Source organism: Urocitellus parryii, chromosome 4, assembly GCF_045843805.1.
Source record: "Urocitellus parryii isolate mUroPar1 chromosome 4, mUroPar1.hap1, whole genome shotgun sequence".
Classification (NCBI taxonomy): domain Eukaryota; kingdom Metazoa; phylum Chordata; class Mammalia; order Rodentia; family Sciuridae; genus Urocitellus; species Urocitellus parryii.
In genome coordinates, this window is record NC_135534.1 from 66,873,048 (window position 1) to 66,896,795 (window position 23,748).

Here is a 23,748-nt window from a genome sequence, read left to right on the forward strand (position 1 = left end):
CAATAATTATTTATTTTCACAATAATAATTATTTAATTTTTTCATGTATTAGTCAGTTTGTAATTTGAATTTATTTAATCCTCACAATAGCCCAATGAGATATAAACTAATATTATTTTTACTTAATAATGAGAAAACTAAGTCACAGAGATTAAGTAACTTGTTTAATTATGCCTAGATACCATGATTTTAATTTTTTATTGACTATAAGAAGTTTAATATTTAAGAATTAAGTTATTAAGAATTATTTAATTATTAAGGCTGTTAAATACGTAGACCTGTTTCCTTCCTAATGTCTCAACCTAAGTCACCATCTAAAAAAGTTATAATCCTTGGTGGTTGTCTATAGTGAAATATTTTGTTTCATGAATTATTCAGCGAAAATAGTATTGTGACTTGGTTTGACTTCTTATGATATTCCTTTCATCCCAAGTATTTGTGTGGAACAGATTATTTGCTTGTAAAAGTACAATTGCTAACTTTGATTTAAAAGCTCTTATATGATCCCAACATATACAAAAAGTCAAGATTTATTTTTCTTCAAGAACTTTGTTAATATAATGTCTTACTTTCATTCCTGAAATGAGAAAAATTAGGAAAGACAGGAATTTGAGGCTAAAAGTTGAAAGAGTCTCATCAATATGAAAAAAAAATCTCCTTGCATAAGACTGAGTAAATATATGTATTACTGCCCTCTTAGGTTGGTATAAGGGACATGTTTTTAAAAAACTTTGTACTGAGATTCATCTTTCTTCTTTCAAAGGTGTTAAAATCATCACACAACAGGTTCAGCCAAGTAAAATCTTACCTAAACCAGTGACTGCAACTCTTCCCACCAGTAGCAATTCCCCTATTATGGTGGTTAGCAGTAATGGTGCAATTATGACAACTAAACTGGTAACCACTCCTACGGGTAAGTCTCATGAGCATCAGTCCATTCATTCATATGTTCATCAAGCAAAATCTCTGTACCAGTGATATTCTCTACATTGGGGATCAAGAGATTAATGAAATAATTCTTCAGAGACCTTTCTTGATCCACCTACCTCCCTAAAACTGGCTGTCTCTTACTATTCTTTCTCATGGTCCTCTGTTCTTTTCCTTTATAGAACTTACCACAATTTCTCATACTTTGCTAGTGGTTAATTTATTTTTCACCTATTAGGTTGTAAGCTCCCTGAGGGTAAGGGATCACGTCTTGTTTATTCATCATATATAGAGAGTTGGCCTGTTGTAAGTAGGTGCTTGTTGAGGATTTGTTGACCAAATGAAAACAGTGCCAACCCACAAGATCTTACTCTGCTGAGATCAAGAACCTGTGTCATAGGATAGTAAGTGTTATTGAGGCTGAGGGAAGCACAGGATGCCATTATGCCCAAAGAGTAAGCAGTCAGCCTGTGTTTGAGAAAGTGATATCGTAGGACCTTGTAAATAGTACTATCCTTTGTGACCTTTAGCAGGTTACTTACTTTTCTAAATCTTTTCCCCTGTCTAATTTAAAGGGGAGACTAATATCTAACTCATAGATTATTGTAAGTTTTAAATGAAATCAAGTATGTAAAAAGTCCCCAGTATAGTCTAGTGCTCAGTAGCTATTACTATTAATATTAGAATTAGCCATTACTAATATTTTAAATGTCTTGTAATTCTTTTTTTTCCCCCCAGTGCTGTGCTGGTGATTCAACTCAGGGCCACATGAATGCTAGGCAGATACTCCAGTTGCTGAGCTATGCCCATGGCCAAAGTGTCTTTAACTCTTAACCAAACTTTTTGAGGAGGGCCAGTATTTACATGACACAGTTTTAGACTGTACTGTTTAGCAGTACAAAATGATACCTATCTCAAGTATTATAAGCTGTCCTTTATTGACCAGTATGTTGAGATCTATACAAGCATTGTATTTAATCTCCTTTAGGCTTTATTATTTCCATTTTCAGTGACTTGCGTCAACCAGTTTGCCTAAGGTCACATAGCCAATAAGAAGAGAGCTGAGATTTGAACCCATATCTGTTTGACTCCAGAACCTATGTTTTGTTTTGTTTTTTAATTTTGGTTAAAATATACATAATATGAAATTTACCACTTTCAAATATTCATTTCATTGGCATAAAGTACTTGCCCATTGTTGTACAACCATTAGTACCATCTATCTCCACAACATTTTCCTCTTCCCACACTGAACCTCTATACCCATTATATAAGAACTCTCCATTTCCCCCTTTTCTATAACCCTTGGCAACCACCATTTTACTTTCTGTTTCTATTTTAAACACTGTTATTCTCATATTAAATATATCATACTTAGCCCAAACTCTTCTCCATTTGGCTCAAAGATATTAATATTATGTATATATATATGATTCCTCATGTTAGGGGAGGGCAGTGAAAAATTATACTGTGCCCATGTTTGTCTATATTAGAGTAAGTGTTTCGTATTTTAAAACAAAAGCCAAAATTGAATGTATGATTCGTAGAATTCAAACCTTTGGTGCCCATGCCATATTTACTTTCTACTAGGGTTTTTGTTGTTGTTGTTTAAATTTGGATGTATGTTTGTAACCAGTTCAAACTGATTCTACTAAATGTTTCTTCACTCCTCCCTTTTTTGAGTAATGGATGTATTTTTTAAAGGTTAATAAATTGCTAAAATAACTTTTTTGGGGGTTGGGAATATAAGTGGCTATCAGAATAGTCTTTGAATCTACTTATTATTATGACAAAAAAAATTAAGTTGAAAAAAGTATTACCTTGGTTGTTGTTGTTGCTTTTTTTTTTTTTTTTTTCATTTCCCCAAGGCTAATAATTTTTTTTTCAGGAATAGTCTGAGACTATACTGTAATAGTCTTACTGGCTGTGTAAGAAATAAAGAAGGCGCATCTGGTTAGTTTCTAATTCCTGTTTGGTAAAGAGAAAAGTCCCCAAAATAGTGGGAAAGGATATAAAATCCTTTGAGAGATATGAAGAAAAATATTCTAGTAGGTCAGTTAAAGTTGAGGAAATATGTAAGTGGAGAAAATTTTTAGCTATAGAGAAATATTCCTGGCAACTCTTGGCAGCTTCAGCTTTAATCTCTAGTAAAATGATGGAATAACCCTTTAAAAGATGGAAATATATTTAGAGGTCAGGAGAGTATAAAAAAGTAAAAGTTTATAAAATTTTAGACAAATAATACTGCCTTATTTGCTGAGTGCTGACGTCAGGTTTGGAACTAAGACAAAATAAAACAGATGCAGATACCTTAAAATCTATAATAAAAATATCTAAAATGCTCTGGCAGGAAAGATGATTAAATTTTAAGTTTCTTTTGGCATAAAACTAGTGGAAGAAGGTAGTTGAAGAAGGGAACAGGCTTAGCGCTACTTTTTCTTGAGTTAGTAATTTGATGCAACACATCACAAAATTTTAAGTGTAAAATTAATTCAAATTGACTTGGCATTTGTTCTTGCTATGTGCATTGAAGACTGACTGTAAAACTCTAAATTAATGTCTTGACACCTGAAAATTCCATTTTCAAGTTAAAGCAATGTAGGTTACATTGAATTATGGTTAAGCAAGTTATTCTTCTGTAAGTGATGATGAGTTTTTCTTTTGGCTTTTTCTCTTCTGTAGGTACACAGGCAACCTATACCCGGCCAACAGTGAGCCCATCCATAGGTCGGATGGCTGCAACACCTGGAGCTGCAACCTATGTGAAAACTACCAGTGGTAGCATCATTACAGTAGTACCCAAATCATTAGCTACTTTGGGGGGCAAGATAATTAGCAGTAATATAGTTTCTGGTAGGTATATCTGAAATATATCAAAAGCATAGGTGTCCTATAGTGAGAGGAAAAACATTTTCACTATTGAAGGATTGCTTGATCTCATTTTTCTTAGAAATCTAAAGCTTTGTTTTTAGTTCTTGTGTTTAGAGATTAAATATTTCTTAGTTTTAGTATTAAATATTCACACGTAAAGCTTTTGATAGTTCTAAAATTAAAAGAATAATTACTTGTTTTTAATCACAATGCAAAGATTATGGTTAATTTTTGCATAGAGATTTTTAATTTACAAAATATTCTCCCATTTGTCAACCCAGTCAGACTTTATAGTAACTCTTCAGGTGGTTATTATTGTGCCCATTTTACAAATGAAGACAGATTTGGATTTAGAGGTCCAACTGACCTATCCATATCTGTACAAGTTAGAGCAGTGGAAGAAGTAGTATTAATACATTGAACTCAATTGAAGGAACATATCTCATAATTTCAGTTACTAATGTTACCTTAGCCTGTTAAAAATAAAAATATTTGAATATCTTAGTTGCTTTTCACCATTTATCTTAACTGTTTGCTTTTAAGAAATATTTTACTCAGATAGTAAGGTTGTTAACCATCTGCCTATTTATTGGTATATTGGAATTTTACCTGTTTTTTATTGGCCTACAATATTTGGGTCATGGATCCTGACGTGGAATGTTAACATGGCATCTGTTTTCACTGATTATTATTTTTTAATTAAAATGATCTAAATAATCTCTGATTAAGCAAGCCTTATGAATTAACTGCTGCCATTTTTGTAGACTAGTCGTATTTTGTTTGCCCCTGGTGAGTTGTTCTAATATTATAAAATCAAGGGACTGAAGTTTCTGGCAGTAATTTGATGTTGCTGATAACTCAAGGAATGAAAAAAAGCAAAGCAGCGCTTGGTATTGGCATCAAGCACTATATTTAAAGCTGTTAATTTTGGCTCTTCTTTTAAGTGTAAGTGAGAAAATTCAGTGTTTGCCAAACTGAGGAGGATGAAAGTAGGGAAAGAGTCATTGTACTCTTAACTTTTAAGAGGATATTTAAATAACACAGTGATAACTCAGATTATAATTTATTACTTGACAATATCTTCAAATAGTATAGAACATTTACTCAATTAAGCATTCTTCAAAAAGTTATGTTTTTCATTGGTAGGTAACTTTTTATGACCTTAGGATTCTTTCTTTTTTTACTTATATATGAGTTTATAATACCATATAGCTTGAAGGGAATGTTAGATGAAGCCTTATTTATAGACCTTATTCATGATGTAGTTGTTTTGTAGTAGGTTAGAGGAACATAAGCAGGCATATTTTCCTAGAGGCAGAGATTTAAGATCTATATCCTGTATATATTATCCACCTTCATATTAAATATAGAACCACTCACTTGGTTGTTATTTCAAGTAAATGGGTATACATGGGAAGAGTTATTAAGCTTTTCTGGCACTGTAGCATATACTTACTTGGTATACATGCAACTTTATTCATTGCATGAAAATTATGATGTCTTCGTATTTCCTTCACTGTTTGGCATTTTTCCTCATTCCTGATTGTTCTAAATGGATCCTATGTTTACTTATCACTGTTCTTTATAAAGATCGTTCTCTTTTTTTGTAATATTCTATTATTCTGTGATCCTAGGATTTAGGTTAGTTTATTAGTAGTTTTTAAATCCCTTTGTCTATTCATCATAAACTGGTAATCTGGTTGAATGAAGTTAGTAGTTTTCTGTCTTCATCCATAAGCAGATATTAGTTTCTAAAATTCTCTCCCTCAAGGGAAAGGAGAAATACTGGGGAATGATATTGGCCAAATTATATGGTTATATTGTGTGCATGTACAAATATATAACAAGTCCCACCATTATGTACTACAACTATAATGCACCAATGAAAAATGAAAAAATAAATAAATAAAATTCCCTCCCCCACCAAAAAGCAGTTTTCCTAAAATACATTTAGACATCTAGCTATAAGACTAGAAGACTTAACAACAACAAACTTTCCTTTCATTGTGGGGTAATTTAGAAAAGTACAAAGATAAAAACCACATAATTTTGCCACCCATGGAAATGTGTTAAAATTGAAATGTATTTTCATTCCTTTTTTACTCATTTGTTTATGTGAATATATGTATATTTTTAGAAATTAGGACATAATTTTTATCCTTGTTTCATAAAATGTGTTGATTATTTTTACATACCTAGTAAATATATTTTGATATCCCTTCCAGTTGCCACATAATATTCCCTCATGTGATTTACCATAATTTAACTATTTTTTTTATTGTTGATGTTTTTGATTGCTTACAGGTCTTTTTATTGTTATAAATAATCTTGAAATGAATATTATTATACATAAATTATTTGTGAATTCCTTACTCCCTTTGTATAATACCCTAGAAGGCAAATTAATGCTTCTTCAATACTTTCTAGAAAGCTCATTTTTTTAAACTAGAGTAAGCAATTAAATGGAAGTGATGACTGTTCTTACAGCCATTTAATTCATATATTAATCAAATAGTTATATGTGTATATACATGATAATTATCAGGTTTGTAAGCTTTTGTGAGCCATATTGAGTGTTGGTTGAAGAAATATACCTATTTTATGTAGAAGTTTGAATCCTTTCAAAATGAATCCATTATCTTGACTCTGAGGGCATTTATAAGAACCTGTGACAATGGCAAGACTTAACTATGATTCTCTTAATCTTTACTAAAATGTCCAGACAAGGAGCTCTTGTTTATACATTTTTTCCCATTCATTCATTGTCACATTATTTGAGAAAAACAACATAAAACATTACCCAAGAGACTGAAATTGTGTGGGTTTTAAGAATCTGTGAATAGTAAAATAGAAGCCAATAAATTTCTGTTTCTCTTTAAGCCAACCTACCATAACATGCAAACTTTTCCAAGTGTATTTTTTTAAAAAAATAAGAATCATTGGAATGCGTCAGAATCATTGCCCATTATGAATCAAATGTGATTCACAAGTTATTTGCAACCATTATGCCTTTACTTTTAAGTATGGACTATATAGTGAGTTCTCTGATATGTTATGATTCAGATGCTATGATACTTAGACTTGAGTTTAAGAACTTGAGTTTCATTCTCTGCCCTAAAGAATGCTAAACAAATGACTTGGGATGCATTCTGTTGTATCATGAGAACTATAAACTCATTACTATGAAAGCATAGAAAATGGTCTCTCACTTTGTGTGTGTGTGTGTGTGTAATGAGTAATATTTCTAGATATAGAAACATGCTCCCTGGAATTTCAGATACTTATAATTGATCATTATAGACAAATTTTATATTCTATTTTAATATAATGTTGAACTTGCTTTTCCTTATACTAATCCTTTTTCTTTGAGTTTTTTAACTTTATTCCCCACCCTCCCCATTTTGTTAAACTGGTGGACATGGTTCACAACTATTCTTATAAACTGACAGGCCTTTGAAATGAAAAGGATAGACAAATAAAATCCATTGGTTGAGCAAGTTTTGTCAAAAAATGGTCCATATATTTTGGTGTAGAGCTAGAAACATAGTTTACATTTCCTTGAAGTAGATTTTTGTGCTTCCTTTCTAAAAACATTTTTTCAGTTATCAAATATTTGGTGAGAAGTGCAGTGTCCAAAGAGATCTTCACAGTTAATTACATACGAGGGACTGGACTTAAGAGTTACTCTTTAAGTTGGTTTAACTTTAATGGGTAGCTTGGTTTTTGTGGCTTGTAACAACTTGCTTATTCAGACTGTAGATAAAGGGAAAAACTGTTGTGAAGCTAGTTGGTGGATAAAAGTGCTTTTTTATATAATCTCTGAATGTTTTACTTTGAACTGATGAGATCTTGGATAATGACAAGTATGTTATAAAGGTATTTTTATATCAAAATTGACAAAATTAATAATTCTTAATAAAAACAACTAGAATACTTCTATTCTTAGTGTAATCTTATTTATAAAATTCTATTAATGATTACTACTGATTTCCAATGGAAAATAATAAAATTTTTTTAAATTTTTCTTTTCAAGAATATGAGTCATGTTTTTATTAAGTTCCTATTCTGTACTTAGTCACTGTTAAGTAATGTATAGACCTTTATAAGAATATGACTACCTGCTTTCTTATGCAGAGAAAATTATAGGAGCAAAAGTAGCATTGCGGTTGGTGTGCTTACCATGGAAACCAACACTGAAGGAGAGATACATGTTAGATAACCTAATAATTCACACCTGACAGAACCCTAAAAGCTAGCTGAGGAATTTGGGGCTTTATGTGGTAGTTTGTGGGAAACCATAAAGAAATAATTACTTGTTAGCCTAGAATTTATGGAATTTACCGTGGAGTAGGAACTAATAAGATCATATTGGTAGAATTAGGGCCAGAACATGTAAGATTTTGAAACACAAGAGGGAAAGTTGGGATTAGATCCAATGGAGATTAGGGAGGTTCTTAACCAATTTAATATGTTCCGGATTCTTGACATGATAAAATTAGTTGTTTTTTTTTTTTTTTTTTTAGTATGTTGGATATGTCAGGGCGCACCAGAGCTGTTTCTGTGATAGAGAAACTTGAAATAGGGAGGCAATATGGAAACTAGAGAAGAGGAGGGCCTGCCTGTTGAACTAGCGTTGATAACATTTTAAAAGACGACTTTGCTGATAAAGTGAGCTCATTGACATACTTAATGAACAAATGTTATAAAGTAATTCCATCCACTGTGCTAAGCACTGAAGGAATCAGTGGCACAAGGAGTACAGAGCTCATGGGCTTTCGTTTTGTTACTGGGTGCAGAGTCAAGACAAGGCATAAATCAAGGATTTACAAAAGGATTTTCAACTTGGACAATTAGAATATAGAGCATAGATATAATAGATGGTTAGATTTGATAGGTTGAAGAGAAGAATTTTATGGAAGGATGCAGGGAAGAAGACAATATGGTATTATGTTTGTATAGTAGATCTTAATGGTTAAAAATAAAAATCTACCTATAAAATATACAGTATAAATCAAAATTTCATTCTCACAATCTCTAGAGTTCTGCAGATTACAAAAGTACATGTTGAATCTGCAACTTGGTCTATGTGTCTGTTTACTTTTGTTTTGTTTTGTTTTTGCCTTTGCTTAAGGAGAGATTTTGTTTTGTTTTAATTTTGCACAACATAAACAGAAATGATCATCACTAGTTCTTAACTCAGGCCTCCTTTTCTTCCCCCTTTTCTAAGGAACAACTACCAAAATCACTACAATCCCAATGACTTCCAAGCCTAATGTGATTGTTGTGCAAAAGACAACAGGAAAAGGAACGACCATTCAAGGCCTCCCTGGCAAAAATGTTGTCACAACATTGTTAAATGCTGGAGTAAGTAAGAGCTTGAACTGCAGATTCAACAATACACTGAAAATTTTAAAGATTAGCTATACAAATATTTGCCTAAGGACTTTTGAACCCTACAATGACCAGAATGACTTGATTTACCACTACTGTGATATAATAACTATTAAAACATCACCAACTGATGCCATTTTTTACAATAATTTCTAAAGCATCTGCTCTTATTTGCTCATAGTTAGGTTGCTTATGACCATGATTTAGATACTTAGCTTGGTCCAGATGGAGAATTTCATTGGCTTAACTGCAGAAATACTTCTTTTGGAACATGATTTTATTCATACTTATGGCCAGTAGATATTGGAGTAGTATTTGGCATAGACTATTTTATTTTATTTTGGCAAAGAGAAATATTTGGGTTTAAGATGAAATTAATTTATGGGGATATGTTACTTTAATTTTTTTCATTTTTATCTCTTTGACCTAGTTTTTTAAAAAGTCAAAGAACTGATTTATAGTTCTAAAAATGTTGTCAGGAAAAATGAGACAAGGCACCAAAGATAGCAGGAAACAGTTTTATTTGGCTGCAGCCAGGTTCAGAGGGCACAGCTTTTGCTGTAATCAATTAATCCCCTGAACCCCGAGTTCAGGGAGTTTCAGAATTTTATACCCAGCAGGTAAGGGGAGGGGCTCAGAAGTTCACAGTCTGCAGAAGTTCACATAAAAGCAGCTTTTTCTTTCACTGTTCTGGGCAAGTTAACTCTTCAAGGATAACACCTGAGAAGGGGAGAGCTTCTTCTCCCCTTTCTTTCCTCCCGCTGCCAGCTGTTACCATGGAGCCCATTTGTAACTTATCTTAAAAATGTAGACATCTCTGTGAAGCCCAGCTCAAGGCCAGGGCCTTGTTTGCACATTTCTTCAAAGTACTATTCTGGATATGTTTGTGAAAAACTAATAAGGGGGTGTCTAGCACCTGGAGTGCTGGTATCTTCTCGGCCAGTGGCCAAGTAAACAGGGCAACACGAAAATAGGAAGTTTATCTACATTGGACTCTTTCGCAGAGACTCTTTTGCTGAGAGTCCTAAAATCAGCCATGGTGAAGAGGGCTTTTCTGTGGAGAAAGGGGGTGCCACTTCAAAGGCAGTTGTTAAGAGGTTTATAGGTAGATCTGATCTTGTGTCTTAATATTGTACTTGTTTGATCTTGGGTGACTTATTCAGCTTCTCTAATCTTTCATTTCCTTATTTGTACATTGGGGATTATGGTAGCAATTTTAAAAGGGCTTAAAATAGTGTCTAGCACATAGGAAGTCCATTATCATTGGTTTTCTTTAGATTGCTACTACTCTTGGTATTTAACTATTTAGGCTTTGTAATGTCCTTACCTTTTCTGACTTCTCTAGAAAATGGAATGCTGTCCTTTTAAGTAGATCACATGAAAGCTTCTTAGGCATCATGATTTTTGGAATGTTGGAAGGGATCTAGCAGTAGACTTTCAACATGTGGGAAATCGGATTGTTTTTAGATTGAATTCACATAGTAAGCCAAAAATAGAGCCAAGAATAGAATTCAGATTTTCAGAGCCCTTTTAAATGTGGTTTATAGTTCAATAGTACTTGATATATAAGCAGGGATGCCATATACTATTGGTCCTGTGTGGTTGGAGAGATCGAAGAGTCCTGTGAGAGTACTCTCTACTAGATATATCTGAGCAACAGTTGGACATAGGCAATGCTAATAAAATAAGCAGATCAACATATAAGAACAGCTTTTTTACCACATAGGAACATGCACTTGCTCACCTATGCATGCCTACAATACACATCAGGAAAGCTTCTTAAAAAAAAAGTCTGCTAGTTATTTTTGTTCACGTTGTTATACTTGGATAGGACCCATCAAGCTGTTGAATAGATAGGCGTGCCCACTTGCAATCTAGTGGATGTTGGCCACTTTCCAGAAATGCTGCTGTCAAGGATGTGTGTGTATTGAAATAAGTAATCACACAATTGGCAGACACTTTGTTTCCCTTAGATAATTACCACAGATAGTTAAATTTAACATTTTTTTGTAATGCAAATATATTTAGCTCCAATTCCACAGAGTGATTGCTTTTTATCCAACTGACATGGATAAAAAGCACTTTATTTTTATTGGCTGCTAAGTTTGGAAGGCCACGCATCTAGAAATTAAGAAAAACTAATAAGGTAAAAATTGTGAGGTCTTTTTTAAATTTCCTTTTTATTTCATGGATCTTAATTTTAAAACTTTTTTTTTTTTTTAATAGAGTCTTACTATATTGCCTAGGCTGGTCTTGAACTCATGGGTTCAAGTAATCCTCCCACCTTAACCTCCTAAGTAGCTGGGACTACTACGTATGCCACCAAGCCCAACTTAATTGTAAATTTTTTTAATAATTTAGTAAAATCACTATATTTGAAGTTATTTAGCTAACTTCAAGTAAAAATGTTGAAATCATAAATGACCAGAAAATGATACTTAAGAATAAGGCAGATGAAAATACAAAAAATGATGAAAAGTTACTGGACTTTAACTAGTGTAACTAGTGATATTAGTAACATACTAATAATGAAACATGGGGAATGCCTTAAGTTTTTCCTTTTTTTTTAAATATAACTTTAGAAAGAATTTTAATAAATTTGCTCTTCTCGTCTGTTGCCTATACTTTTTCATGTAGACATTCTGTTGTGTCCCCTTGTGATTTCATATACATAGAATTTAAGGGAGTTTATTTTGTATTTGTATATTTAGTTATAATATATTGCACAATAACTTTTTAATTTCATAAATATTCATTTCAGATACACTGAAAGGTAAAGAAGAATGTTGGGATGAGACCTAGGATCCTAACTCTTGGATGTTAACATATTAGCATATATTCCAGAATTTTCTGGCTCTATTTTAATATGTGCGTTTTATGAATGGCATAGTATATTAAGGATTTTTAGATGTAATAATTTAAAAAAATTTACACATTAGGAAATAATTTTAATTTTTTCTTTGGTAAAGTTGTTCAGATGACTTCTAAGATCATTTCATTTAGGTCTGGGATTTTTGATAATTTAGGAACTTTGTACTTTGTTATATAATCCTTTTCCCATCATCTTGGTAAAAACCTTTCTGTGCTTTTTCCTAAGAGGACTGTTTTTATTATTTAAATGCATATAAATCTCTCATATAACTATTGATTTCAACTTAGGGAGAAAAGACAATTCAGACAGTGCCAACAGGAGCAAAGCCAGCTATCATCACTGCTACAAGACCTATCACCAAAATGATTGTAACTCAGCCCAAAGGAATAGGTTCTACAGTTCAACCAGCAGCTAAAATTATCCCAACAAAAATTGTTTATGGGCAGCAAGGGAAAACACAGGTATGCTACAAGATATGGTGATCTTTGTTCTTAAATTCCTAAAATTTTCAGGTAGAAATTAGAAGGAAAAGATTAATAAACTTAAAAAAAAGAAAAATTATGAAAAGTTTGGACTGAAGTGTATAATAATCTGATCTCAAAATCTGTTTTTTTTTCTTTAGTACTTTTTTTAAAATATGTTTTTAGTTGTAGGTGGACACAATGCCTTTATTTTATTTATTTATTTTTATGTGGTGCTGAGGATCAAACCCAGTGCCTCATGTATGCTAGTTGAGTGCTCTGCCACTGAGCACAACCACAGCCCCTCAAAGTCTTTTTTTATGGTACATTGCATATTATATAATTTGCTTTACTTGAACCCTTTATAACAGAGTTACTAGTTGAAGATCTAGGAACTTTTCTGAAAATTTGCCTACGAATTTGAGGCTCAGGATTTAATATTATGTTGCCAGGCTAGTGTCTATTTTGTAGATAATTTAATTGCTTTTCTGAGAATACAAAGAAAGCAATATCAGCTTTGGTTGAGAAATGCTATATATATATAACATTTTTATAAAAGACAATAATTTACTTATAAACTTATAATTTGCCTTTAGGATCTATTCCCTCAGATTGTAGTCAAATTGTTTACATACCTAAAAAACTAATTTTAATGGTGAATTCATATTGCCTACTGAGTTCAATAGTAAAAGTTTTATTTGCTCCATCATAATATAAACCATGTTTTCATTCTTGAACTCTTAGAAATTAATGACTTCGCAGAGTCTGAAAGGTTTATAATCTTGTAGATGGTAGAAATAAAAATGGCTGTATTTAAGTTGGCATTTTCATTCCATGGACGAATTGAAGTCATCTCCTTGAGCCCAGATTTTGAAGTAGAAAGGTTCAGTTTGAAAATTTTCTCCCACTTCATTTGTTTCAGTATTTATTTTAACTTTTACCAGGAGTTGATCCATCATACTTTCTATGTTGCTTCTGATAGTAGTTTCAACAGTGTTTCTCTGGAGTTTCTTCAAAGATTACTTAGGTCTCAAGCAAATTTTCTTTGTAAGGGTGTGTTAGTTAAGAATTTCATTTGGTTCCTGATGAAAAGACACTTTAAAAATAGTGGCTTCAACATGTGAGGGTTTCATTTTTATTATATTAATAAAAACCAAGAGGATGTTCTAGACTGATGTTGTGGTTCAAAAATTCCATTGGGAATTTAGGCTCCTTGTGTCTTTTTGTTCTACTGCCCTTATCTTGTGGTCATTATTCTATTATAAGGCTACTGGTTGTAAAATGACTTCTGAAATAATTATAGATGAGAAAAAATAGACACAAAAGCTCTTGTCAAAATTATGACTGTTGCAGTCTGTCATGTACTATTTAAAGTGATGTACATGGTTTAACTGTAATTTTGTCCATAAATTGAATTTTTCTTTGGTCAATGCTGTGCCCGAAGCATACACAGAATGATGTTTTCCTTACCAGAAAAAATGTTAGTTCATAATCTAGAAGTTTAGCATTTTAAATAATGCTCTAAAATTTCATCTGTTTTTGCTTTTCCTGTAGGTTCTTATTAAACCCAAACCAGTAACATTTCAAGCCACAGTTGTTAGTGAACAAACAAGACAGCTGGTAACAGAAACATTACAGCAAGCATCCAGGGTAGCAGAGGCTGGTAATTCATCTATTCAGGAAGGAAAAGAAGAACCACAGAGTTATACGGATAGTAGTTCCTCTTCCACAGAGTCCTCTCAAAGTTCCCAAGGTAAGATCCATTTTAATTCTGATTTATGTAAGTACTACCTGACATAATACCCTAGATCCAAAATAGACATTGCTTCAGGGATTTCAAACCAAATTTGTATGCTTCAGTATGTCAGTTCTTTTGATTTTAGTTTTTTTTTTTCCTTTGTTTGATGTTTAATCAGTAGGCTAAAATTTTACTTTTGGTAAAGTTTACCATTCTTTCCTACATGGCATGTATTCATCAAATAATTGATAAACTTCAGATGATAATTTTACCAGGTAGGTAATATTAAACTCTTGATTTCCAAATGGTAATTTTTATATTCTGCTGTTAGGTTTGGGTAAGGAAGGGAATAAGTATATGAGAAACTGAATATACCTTTTGAAATGATTATTGATAAGCCTTGAGAGAGAATCAAGATATCCAGAGATGAGCTATAAGTGGGGTTCTTTTAAATTTCAGTTTACATGGGATAAGTCCTAGTTTTTATGTGTGTTGTTTTAGCATAATTAATAATGCTCCCTTTCACTGTCAAAATGATGGTAATACTATGGTTGTCTTAATTTTAAAGAAGAAACTTTGAAGCTAGACTCCATAAGACAGAGGCTGTTTGTCCTCAATGCTCTTTTAAGTATGTTACTTTTCTAGGAAGTCTCTTGGAATAAACTCAAGCCATAACTTTGAACTTTGCACAACTCTCGTTCTCCTATCACTCAGTTATCTTAACTGCCCTTCTTGTCAGGTGGTACAGGTTGAGTAGCCCTTATCCTAAATGCTTGGAACTCAGAAGTGTTTCAGATTTTGGAGTCATTAGATTTTGGAATTTTGCATATACACAATGAGATATCCTGGGAATGGAACCCATGTTTAAGTATGGAATTCATTTATGTTTCATATGCATCTATATACTTAGCTTAAGGATAATTTTATACATTATTTTTAATGTACCTGCATTTTTTTTTGTTGGTTGCTCAAAACAGTACAATGCTCTTGACATATCATATTTCATACATTTGATTCAAGTGGGTTATGAACTCCCATTTGCAGTGTACCTGCATTTTGACTCCCATTTGCAGTGTACCTGCATTTTGACTCGGACCATTAAGATCAAGTGTGGAATTTTCCACCAGTGATGCTTTGTCAGTGTTCAAAAAGTTTCATATTTGGGGATTAGAGTTCTCAGCCTGTGTGTCTATGCATTCTGATGCATCTAAACAAAGTTGTTTATTTTCCTTATTGCTCTTTCTTTGCTCCATTTCTTCTTTCTGCCTCCCCGTTAGATTTGCTAGCATGCTTTCTTAGCATCATCACTTTTCTAAAATATATTCTTCACATTGTACAAATACTTTTTCTTCACCATCATCATTATTTTGAGTTGGGGTCTCACTGTATTGCCCATGCTGGGCTCAAACTTGTAATCCTGCATTCTTAGCCTTCTGGGTAGCTGGAATTATAAGCATTTGCCACCATGCCTGGCAACACTTGAATATTTTAACTCTTTATTGGAGTATTCACACATTAGTTTTATATGGTTTACATTGTGGATCATTCTATTTTTTTTTCAATTTGATAACTATTTATTAGTGTACTATGTGTTAAATATTGTGATAGATCCTGTAGAGGTTGAGTAAAATATAGTTCTTGCCCTCCAGGAGCTTAAAATCTAGAAGAGGAGATTAAATTTTAAAAAAAAAAGGAAATACACATACAACTCCAGTGTAACAGTTTTATTAATAAACAGCAACAACAAAAAAAATGTCAAAGGCTGAAAGTGCATACTCCAATGAGGACAGGATGAGAAATCTTCATGAAGGAGGTAGCATTTGAAACAGTCTTAAAAATAAATGAAAATGTTGATTTTAACAAACAGTATAGTACTCATTTTAGAAACTGTATGATTTCTTTCAGCATATTATCAAAGATGTTCTGATTGACTTTATCATTCTGTATTGATTATAAAATCAGTGTATATACTATTTGTGGAGTGATGTTTATTCTCTAGTCATTTCTTTTGGACCTTCTAATTTGGTATTTATAGATTCTGTTCTTAGTTTAACCAGTCAACTGCTTTTTCCTCTTTTATTTTTAAGTCTTCAGGTAGTTCCTTAAGTAATACTAATCTTTTTTTTTTTTTCCCATAAGAAATTTTTCATGGAGGGCAGGTAAAATGGTTAGCTTGTGAGTTGGTGCTAAAAGGGGGTCATGAATAGTAGATGTCACTATATAGGTTATCCTTTGAAATTGCTAGTCTTTTCCTAAGGGAGCTAAAGGACAATTAGTACTTCTCCAACATGCCATTCCCTTAGTCAGATCTCTGCCTCATATATTATTTGTTCCATATCTTTCATTACATATTCTTTCTTTTGATGGGAGATACCAGGGACTGAACTCAGGGGCACTAGACCACTGAGCCACACTCCCAGCCCTTTCTTGTATTTTATTTAGAGACAGGGTCTCACGGAGTTGCTTGGTGCCTTGCTTTTTTGCTGAGGTTAGCTTTGAACTCTAGATCCTCCTGCCTCAGCCTCCTGAGCTGCTGGGGTTACAGGCATGCACTACCATGCCCCACTTGCATATTAAAAGTATTCTGTAACAGAAAGTTTTCACAATTTAGAATAAGTGTATCTATTAGAATTGACTATAAAGCCAGTTTTTATACTCTGTTTTCCCCTCTCCCCCATTGCTTATATAACTCCTTGAGTGCATTCTCACAAAGGCCAGGGCTGAGAATGTATATGCTGTCATTTAAAGAGAAAGGGATTAAGGTTTTAATCAGTCAAGAATCATACTGACTTTTAAAGTGTAGAAGGGCCATGCCTACTGGGAATGTGAGGAGTATCTAATAACCCATTTCCCCGCTACATTGCTGCTTTCAATGTTTTTAGCCACATTTTGATGTTGTTTTGTTTGAATATTAGGGATTTACTACTGAGCTACAACTCCAGCCCCCAACTTCCTTTTTTTTTTTTTTTGAAATGGTGTCTCTTGAAGTTGCTGGGTCTCTTGAACTTGTAATCTTCGTTCAGCTTTTGAAGCTGCTGCCATTATAGGCATGTTCCATCATGCCTGGTCACCTTTTCTTTTGATAAGATTTCATACTTATAGAAAGGTTGCAAGAATAGTAAAAAGAACTGTATACAGTATATATTCTTATCTAGATACACTCTTTGTTTACATTTTGCCCTATTCACTTTTTTTTGGTGGGGAGTGGGTATCAAACCCAAGACCTTGTGAATGCTAAGTGCACACTCTACACTGAATTATACCTACAGCCTGTTTATTTTCTCTCTGCTTTTCTCTTCCATGTGTATAATTTAAAATTTCATAACCATTTTGGAGTAAATTATAGGTAGCTTTTTGCCCCTTAACATATTTGTAGGTCTGTATTTCTTACAGGTTATTCTCCTTATAACTAAGTACAGTTATCAAAATCAAGAAATATTATGTTGTCATAATATTATAATTTTAATATTTAATAATCCATATTCAAATATTACCAATTATCCAGTAATGTTCTTTATAGCTTTTACACCATCCACATTCCAATTCAGGATTGTGCGTTGCATATAGCTACATTTAACTGTCCTTGTTCTTTATTCTCCTTTAGCCTAGAATAGTCTTTTAGCCTTTCGTTGTATTTTTTGACCTTGACATTTCTGAATAGTGTACGTCAGTTATCATGTAGAATATTTTTATTTAGTTTTGTCTTATATTTTATTATGATTAGATTGAGCAGAAATTCCACAGATAGGTATCGTATCCTCAGTTTTATCAGGAGACATATGATGTCACTTGATTAAGATGATGTCTTACAGTTTTCACCATTATGAAGGTAATATATTTCCCTTTGAGATGAATAGTTATTTGTGGAAAGGTGCTTTGAGACCACTTAAATATCATGTTTCTCATCAACTGCTTTCCAGTTTTTTTAACATCCTTAGGTGATTTATTAAAGTCTTTTTTTTTTTTTTTTTTTAGTACATTTGATGGTTGACATTCTAGTCCAAGGAAAACTCAACCTTTTCTTGACTTCAGATATTTGGGGTGGGGGGGAGACTTCCCTGTATAAGCAAGTCCTGGTGTAAGGATATCTTATCCCAAAGAAATAGCCTCAATTCCACCTGTGCTTCCTATACTTCTCCCCAAAGAGGAGACGTTTAGGCCTTATGTGTTATTCCTAAACTGTCTCCTCACAGGCTAGAACAAAAGTTTTATTGTTACCCCACTGTGAGACTTCCCTTGATCACCTGGGAGGATTCATAACTCTTTTTACATTTTTATGCTGCCAATATTGCTTTTTTCTACCAGCTGTCTTAACAGTGACCACTCTGTACCTTTTGTTGGGTTTATTATAATTGTTTTCTTTTCTACTAGTCTGCCACCTTTTCAAGGGCAAGCGAGGATAATATTCATCTCCATGTATCTGGTATTTGGCAAAGAAATTAAGTACCACCGAGTAGGTAACCAGTAAAAGTTTCTCAGAATGAACAAACAGTGGAAGAGCAACTATAACTGACTATGGCATAAGGTTAAACTTTAGCCTTATAAATTCATTTTTGTTGTCTGAATCCAAAATGTTTCCTTTTTGTAGTTCCCCCTAACCTAATGGATAGGCTTTTTAAGTTGTATAATTCTTGGACTATTGCTGAGATAATGATAAATAGCTAAAAGACCAGGTCTAATGGATCAAGTCCTTATTTGACTAGGTCACTTACTGAAGATTGGACTGTATGCTTCCTATTAGTCCTGTTCTTTATTTTCTCCCCAACTGGCTCTTCTGTTTTTCCCTTTCTCACTTAGGAATGGGACATCCATATTGGGTTCTAGATTTTTTTCAAATTATTAAATATTTTTCATCTATATTCAGCCTTATTCCCAAAAGGTTTTTAAAGTGGGTTAAATAGAAGATTTTATTAAGTCAAATGGAAGAGAACAAGGAGACAAAATCAAAGGTAGAGTATTAAAATGGAGCAGGGCATGAGGCAAATACAAAAATGATATTGTAAAAATATTGCTTTGAGTAAATCAAAACTGAGTTTCTAGGATGATTTTTTTCCTAAAGATTCATGATCTTGGTAGGTCAGAATGAAGGTGGGAAATAAATCTAGGTTAACTACTAATATACTTTTTGCAAAATCTTTCAGAACCATTATGTGCTCATTTGTGTTGTGAAGGATGTAGAATGGGATATAAAATATTAACTGTTACTCAAATTTTTTGAACATGAAACCCTCCTTTTGCAGAACATTTTGAGAAAATAATGTACTCTGAAATATTTTGGGCAATGCTGCCTAGGCAATCAAATACTATGAAGGCCTTGAGCTTTATGGTAGTGCTTCAGAGGAAGGATACCTTGTACGTCATTGGAGGAATATAGATATCTTAAGTCTAGTTTAGAAGACATGGTTTATGTAGGTGAGGCACCTGGGAATCTTTTTTTTTTTTTCTTTTGTACTGGGGATTGAATCCAGGGGTGCTTTACTACTTACTGAGTGAAGTCCCTAACTTCTTTTTATTTTTTATTTTGAGACAGAGTGTTGCTTTGCTTAGGGCCTAAGTGGCTTTGAAATTGGGTTCCTCAGCTTCAGCCTCCCAAGTTGTTGGGATTACAGGCATGTACCACTACGCCTGGCTGTGGGAATCGTTTTGTATGAGGAATGGTTGGAGACAGGAGATTTGTCATGGAGAAGAGAAAATGGAACTGAGCTGGCAGGAACATGGGAGCTGTTGTCAGTTATTTTGAGGACTATGATGTGGAAGAGAAAAAATAATTGGTCTTTGTTGATACAGGGACATACACTAGAACCATTGAGAAAAAAAAACCACTGGAAGACCTGTTTTTACTCAATATAAGAAAACTTTCTAATTATCATAGCTGTGCAGCAAGAAATAAGTTCCCTAGTGTTGGAGTTCCCAGATTGGAGATATTGTTGCGAATATTTTAGTGTAGGATTGATGATAGCATTAAGCGAACTTCAAGATTCTCTCTAACAAAAAAATTTTAAGATTATATGAAAATGTATGTAGACCTTTTGTTATAATGACACAGGAGATATTCTCCCATAGAGATGCCCAGGTCTGCCTTTGGTTGTAATACTACTACCCAACATATAGATGTGCAATAAATATCTGGGGGTGGGGGGCAGCAGGCACTGTCCTCAAGAGAGGCAGAGAAGTCTAGATGTATGCATGCTGCATAAGCAGATGATACTCTTAGATTAGGCTCCAAGCCAAAATTAAGGTGGAGAATCATTCAAGCAATGAGTTTCACATATAGTCACATTTTAATTTTGTGTCACAGCTGTTGAAGTTGCTACTGTGATACTTGGTGAGGGTCCACTCTTATTTCTGAGTATGGACAGAAAGAGATGGTGCAATCTCCAAGTCCATATAGGGTGATATTATTTGGGATGATGGTCTCTGTTGCTCCTCTTTCGAAATATGTTGCCCTTTGTCTGTCTCTACCTTATCTCTACAAATCCCTGCCTCCTTCTGGATATTCAGTGTGTCTCATAGAATTGGGTTACAAAGTCATTCTTTGTATCATCATTATAATTTCTTAAGTTTGAGAGCTTAAGTTATATAAAACTAATGATACTCTAATATAATCAGTTATCTTTAAGTTTTAATTCTGCATATCTACTTAGAATGAGTAAAGAAAAACTGTTAGGTCCTTTACCCAGCATTTGGTCTTACAGGAGAGTGAGTGTCCTTGAATCATCTGGGTTTGTTGTTACTATTTTTATTGTTTGTTTCTTGGAAGTTTAGTGGAAATTTTACATCCCTGATGTGGTATATATTCACTCAGTATTTTGTGGTGGGAAATAGTTTGTTAATGGTATTTGAAAATTCTAAATTATTGTTGTATATTGATTTTGTTTTCTTCAGGAAGACTGTTTTGTTTGAGGAGTTGTTCCCTTTACCCCAATATTTTTGGACAACTTTGTGGCTTTCAAAAATATGAAGCTCTAACAGTGTGGAACTTTTGTTATGTTTATTCTTGGTTTGGGGCTACTTATTCTTTTTTGTTTTTCTATGATATTTTCATTTGACTATTCCAAATCAAAGTAGTTTCTTTGTATATATTTATCTATTTGCCCTAAAAATTTGATATTTGCCTTAAGATACAAAGCTATTTATTTTTATGTTTCTCTCCTTTATAAAATCTAAATTTGATAGTAAGATCATGTCTTTATAGCCTCTTCAGCTTCCTGTGTAGTGTCTTGAATAGAGGAGTTTAGGAAGTAATAGTCTAGTCCAACATGCTTATTTTATAGCTAGAAAACTCAGTAATTTGTTACTTGAGTTGATGCACATTTAGTGTTTATAGTGTAACTTTATACCATGAATATGATAAACCTTTGAATTAGGGTGTTAATTATTTTGAAACTAACAAAAAGTCTTAGCATTGAGAGCTTCCAGGCCACAATGACAACAATAACATTTCAGTTGTCCCTCATAGTTATAAAGCTTGTTTACATATAGCCATGCTCTGCATCACATTGTGGTTATCAATGGCTTGCATATACAATGATGGAACAACTGATTATACCATATAGCCTACATGTATAGTAAGCTCTGTCATCTGTTTGTCTAAGTATGTTCTATGATGTTCACACAGTGACAGAATTGCCTAACATCGTATTTCTCATAACATACCCGTTATTAAGTGACATGTGACCGTATATCATTTTATCACATCCTCAGAAATCCTGAAGTAGGTAATTTTATTGTTCTCAATTTAAAAATAGTGAGACTAAGACCCAAAGAATCAACTTGTTTATAATTGATCAAGTTGGGGCTCTATCCCAAGACTGACTTCTAAATGTTGCGCTTGTCCTCTTACATCATGCTGCTTCTAGATCATCTAACTTTTCTTGTTATCAGTGAACAGGATTTCCTTTCAGTAATTCAGCCATTTAATAAGTATTGACTGAATGTTTAGCTGTAATACAAAATACATTTTCAGGTGCATTGGGGGAAATAAGACTCCTACAACATTTTGTTTTACTAATACCCAAACATGCATTCATCTATGCAAATGCACACCTGTTTATATAGCAATAATCACATTGAATTGTATTTTGTCTTTTACATGTTCGTCTTCCCAACCAGACTGTATGCTTCTTGAGCATCCTCTGATAATTCTGTAAGCTCCTTTATGTCCTCAGTGCCAAATATAGTTTCTTACACATAGGTGTCCAATTTATGAAATAAATGGATGAATAAATAAGTGAATTCAGAAGTGAAATTCTGAGGAATTCTTTGAGGGCTTACAGTCTTCTTGGGGAGATAAAGCATGAACTTTACAATAAATACAAAAATAAAGCAAAAAAGAAAAAACAACAAATTGTTTTATTTTAAAGAAAAACTTTGTTTATAGGGTTTGTTTTTTTTTAACTAATATAAAACAGATTCCCAGCCTGTAGTTCATGTAATTGCTTCCCGGCGTCAGGATTGGTCAGAACATGAGATTGCAATGGAGACTAGCCCCACCATAATATATCAGGATGTATCCAGTGAATCACAATCAGCTACTTCAACAATCAAAGCTCTTTTAGAACTCCAACAGACAACAGGTATGAATTCACATGCTCAATTGAGTGAAGCATGTTTTTTCTGGAGACGGGTTGTGCTAAAATACTATCACTGTTATATATTTTTTGCTATTATTTGAGCACATTTTCCCCCTCTGGACTTGTCATTGGTACAGTCTGTTTACTTGTTAGTTCTTTAAGGTGTACATTGGAATACTGGAGCACAGATGGACTTTAGTCAATGGAAAGGGGAAGAAGTTGGAAGAACTGTCTTCTCCATCTCCTGCTTAAATAGTACAGTCCTCTTTCACCAGAAAGGAGTAGGTCTGTCACTTCTAAGCACAAGGATAGATGAGTATGGTTTCCACTTACATTTGGGCAGGTGGAAGGACCCCTACTATACTCTTTGATATTGGTAGTACAATTTTGCTCTCATAAAACATTATTAATAGCTCTTGCTAACATTCTAATTTGCTATAATAAGATCCCATCATTATTTCTAGTCACTAAATATTTTTAATAAACTCTAGGACAAAACTAGATAATGATATGGAGTTTTCATAATAAAAGTCAAAGATTATCAGTATTTAAGGGGACAGAGCAATGACCTCATATAACCTTTTTATTGTATGGATAAGAAAGTTGCGCTCAAGAGAGTTTATCCTATTGGTTAGTGACAGAATGAGGCACCATATTGGTTGATCACTAGTTGAAAAGTCCTTCTCTGCTTATGGGTGACTTTGTATTCATTTACAGTTGTTTTGCTTTCTTTGTTTAAAATGATTGTTTTTATTTTGTCACATTATGTCCTTTGCAGGGAAAAATCTTTCAGTGGACTTAGTAATTGGTTACTGTTTATTCCAACTTTGACTGTCTACTAACTGAAGAATACTGGCATTTAATGTAAATCTTAGGTTAATTCTTCTATTGGTGTTATTTTTGGCCTTATAGATG

The 23,748-nt window shown here is 33.2% G+C and overlaps 1 protein-coding gene across 1 annotated transcript in view; it reads left to right on the top strand.

The window, feature by feature from the left end:
- Emsy (EMSY transcriptional repressor, BRCA2 interacting) overlaps window positions 1-23,748 on the top strand; it is an 83,951-nt gene that overhangs the window by 45,945 nt on the left and 14,258 nt on the right. The window contains exons 11-16 of the mRNA XM_026387298.2: window positions 764-913; window positions 3,610-3,780; window positions 9,026-9,162; window positions 12,349-12,522; window positions 14,077-14,275; window positions 22,672-22,836. Of these exons, the coding sequence (XP_026243083.1) occupies window positions 764-913; window positions 3,610-3,780; window positions 9,026-9,162; window positions 12,349-12,522; window positions 14,077-14,275; window positions 22,672-22,836 (996 nt within the window). The remainder of the gene's footprint in view (window positions 1-763; window positions 914-3,609; window positions 3,781-9,025; window positions 9,163-12,348; window positions 12,523-14,076; window positions 14,276-22,671; window positions 22,837-23,748) is intronic.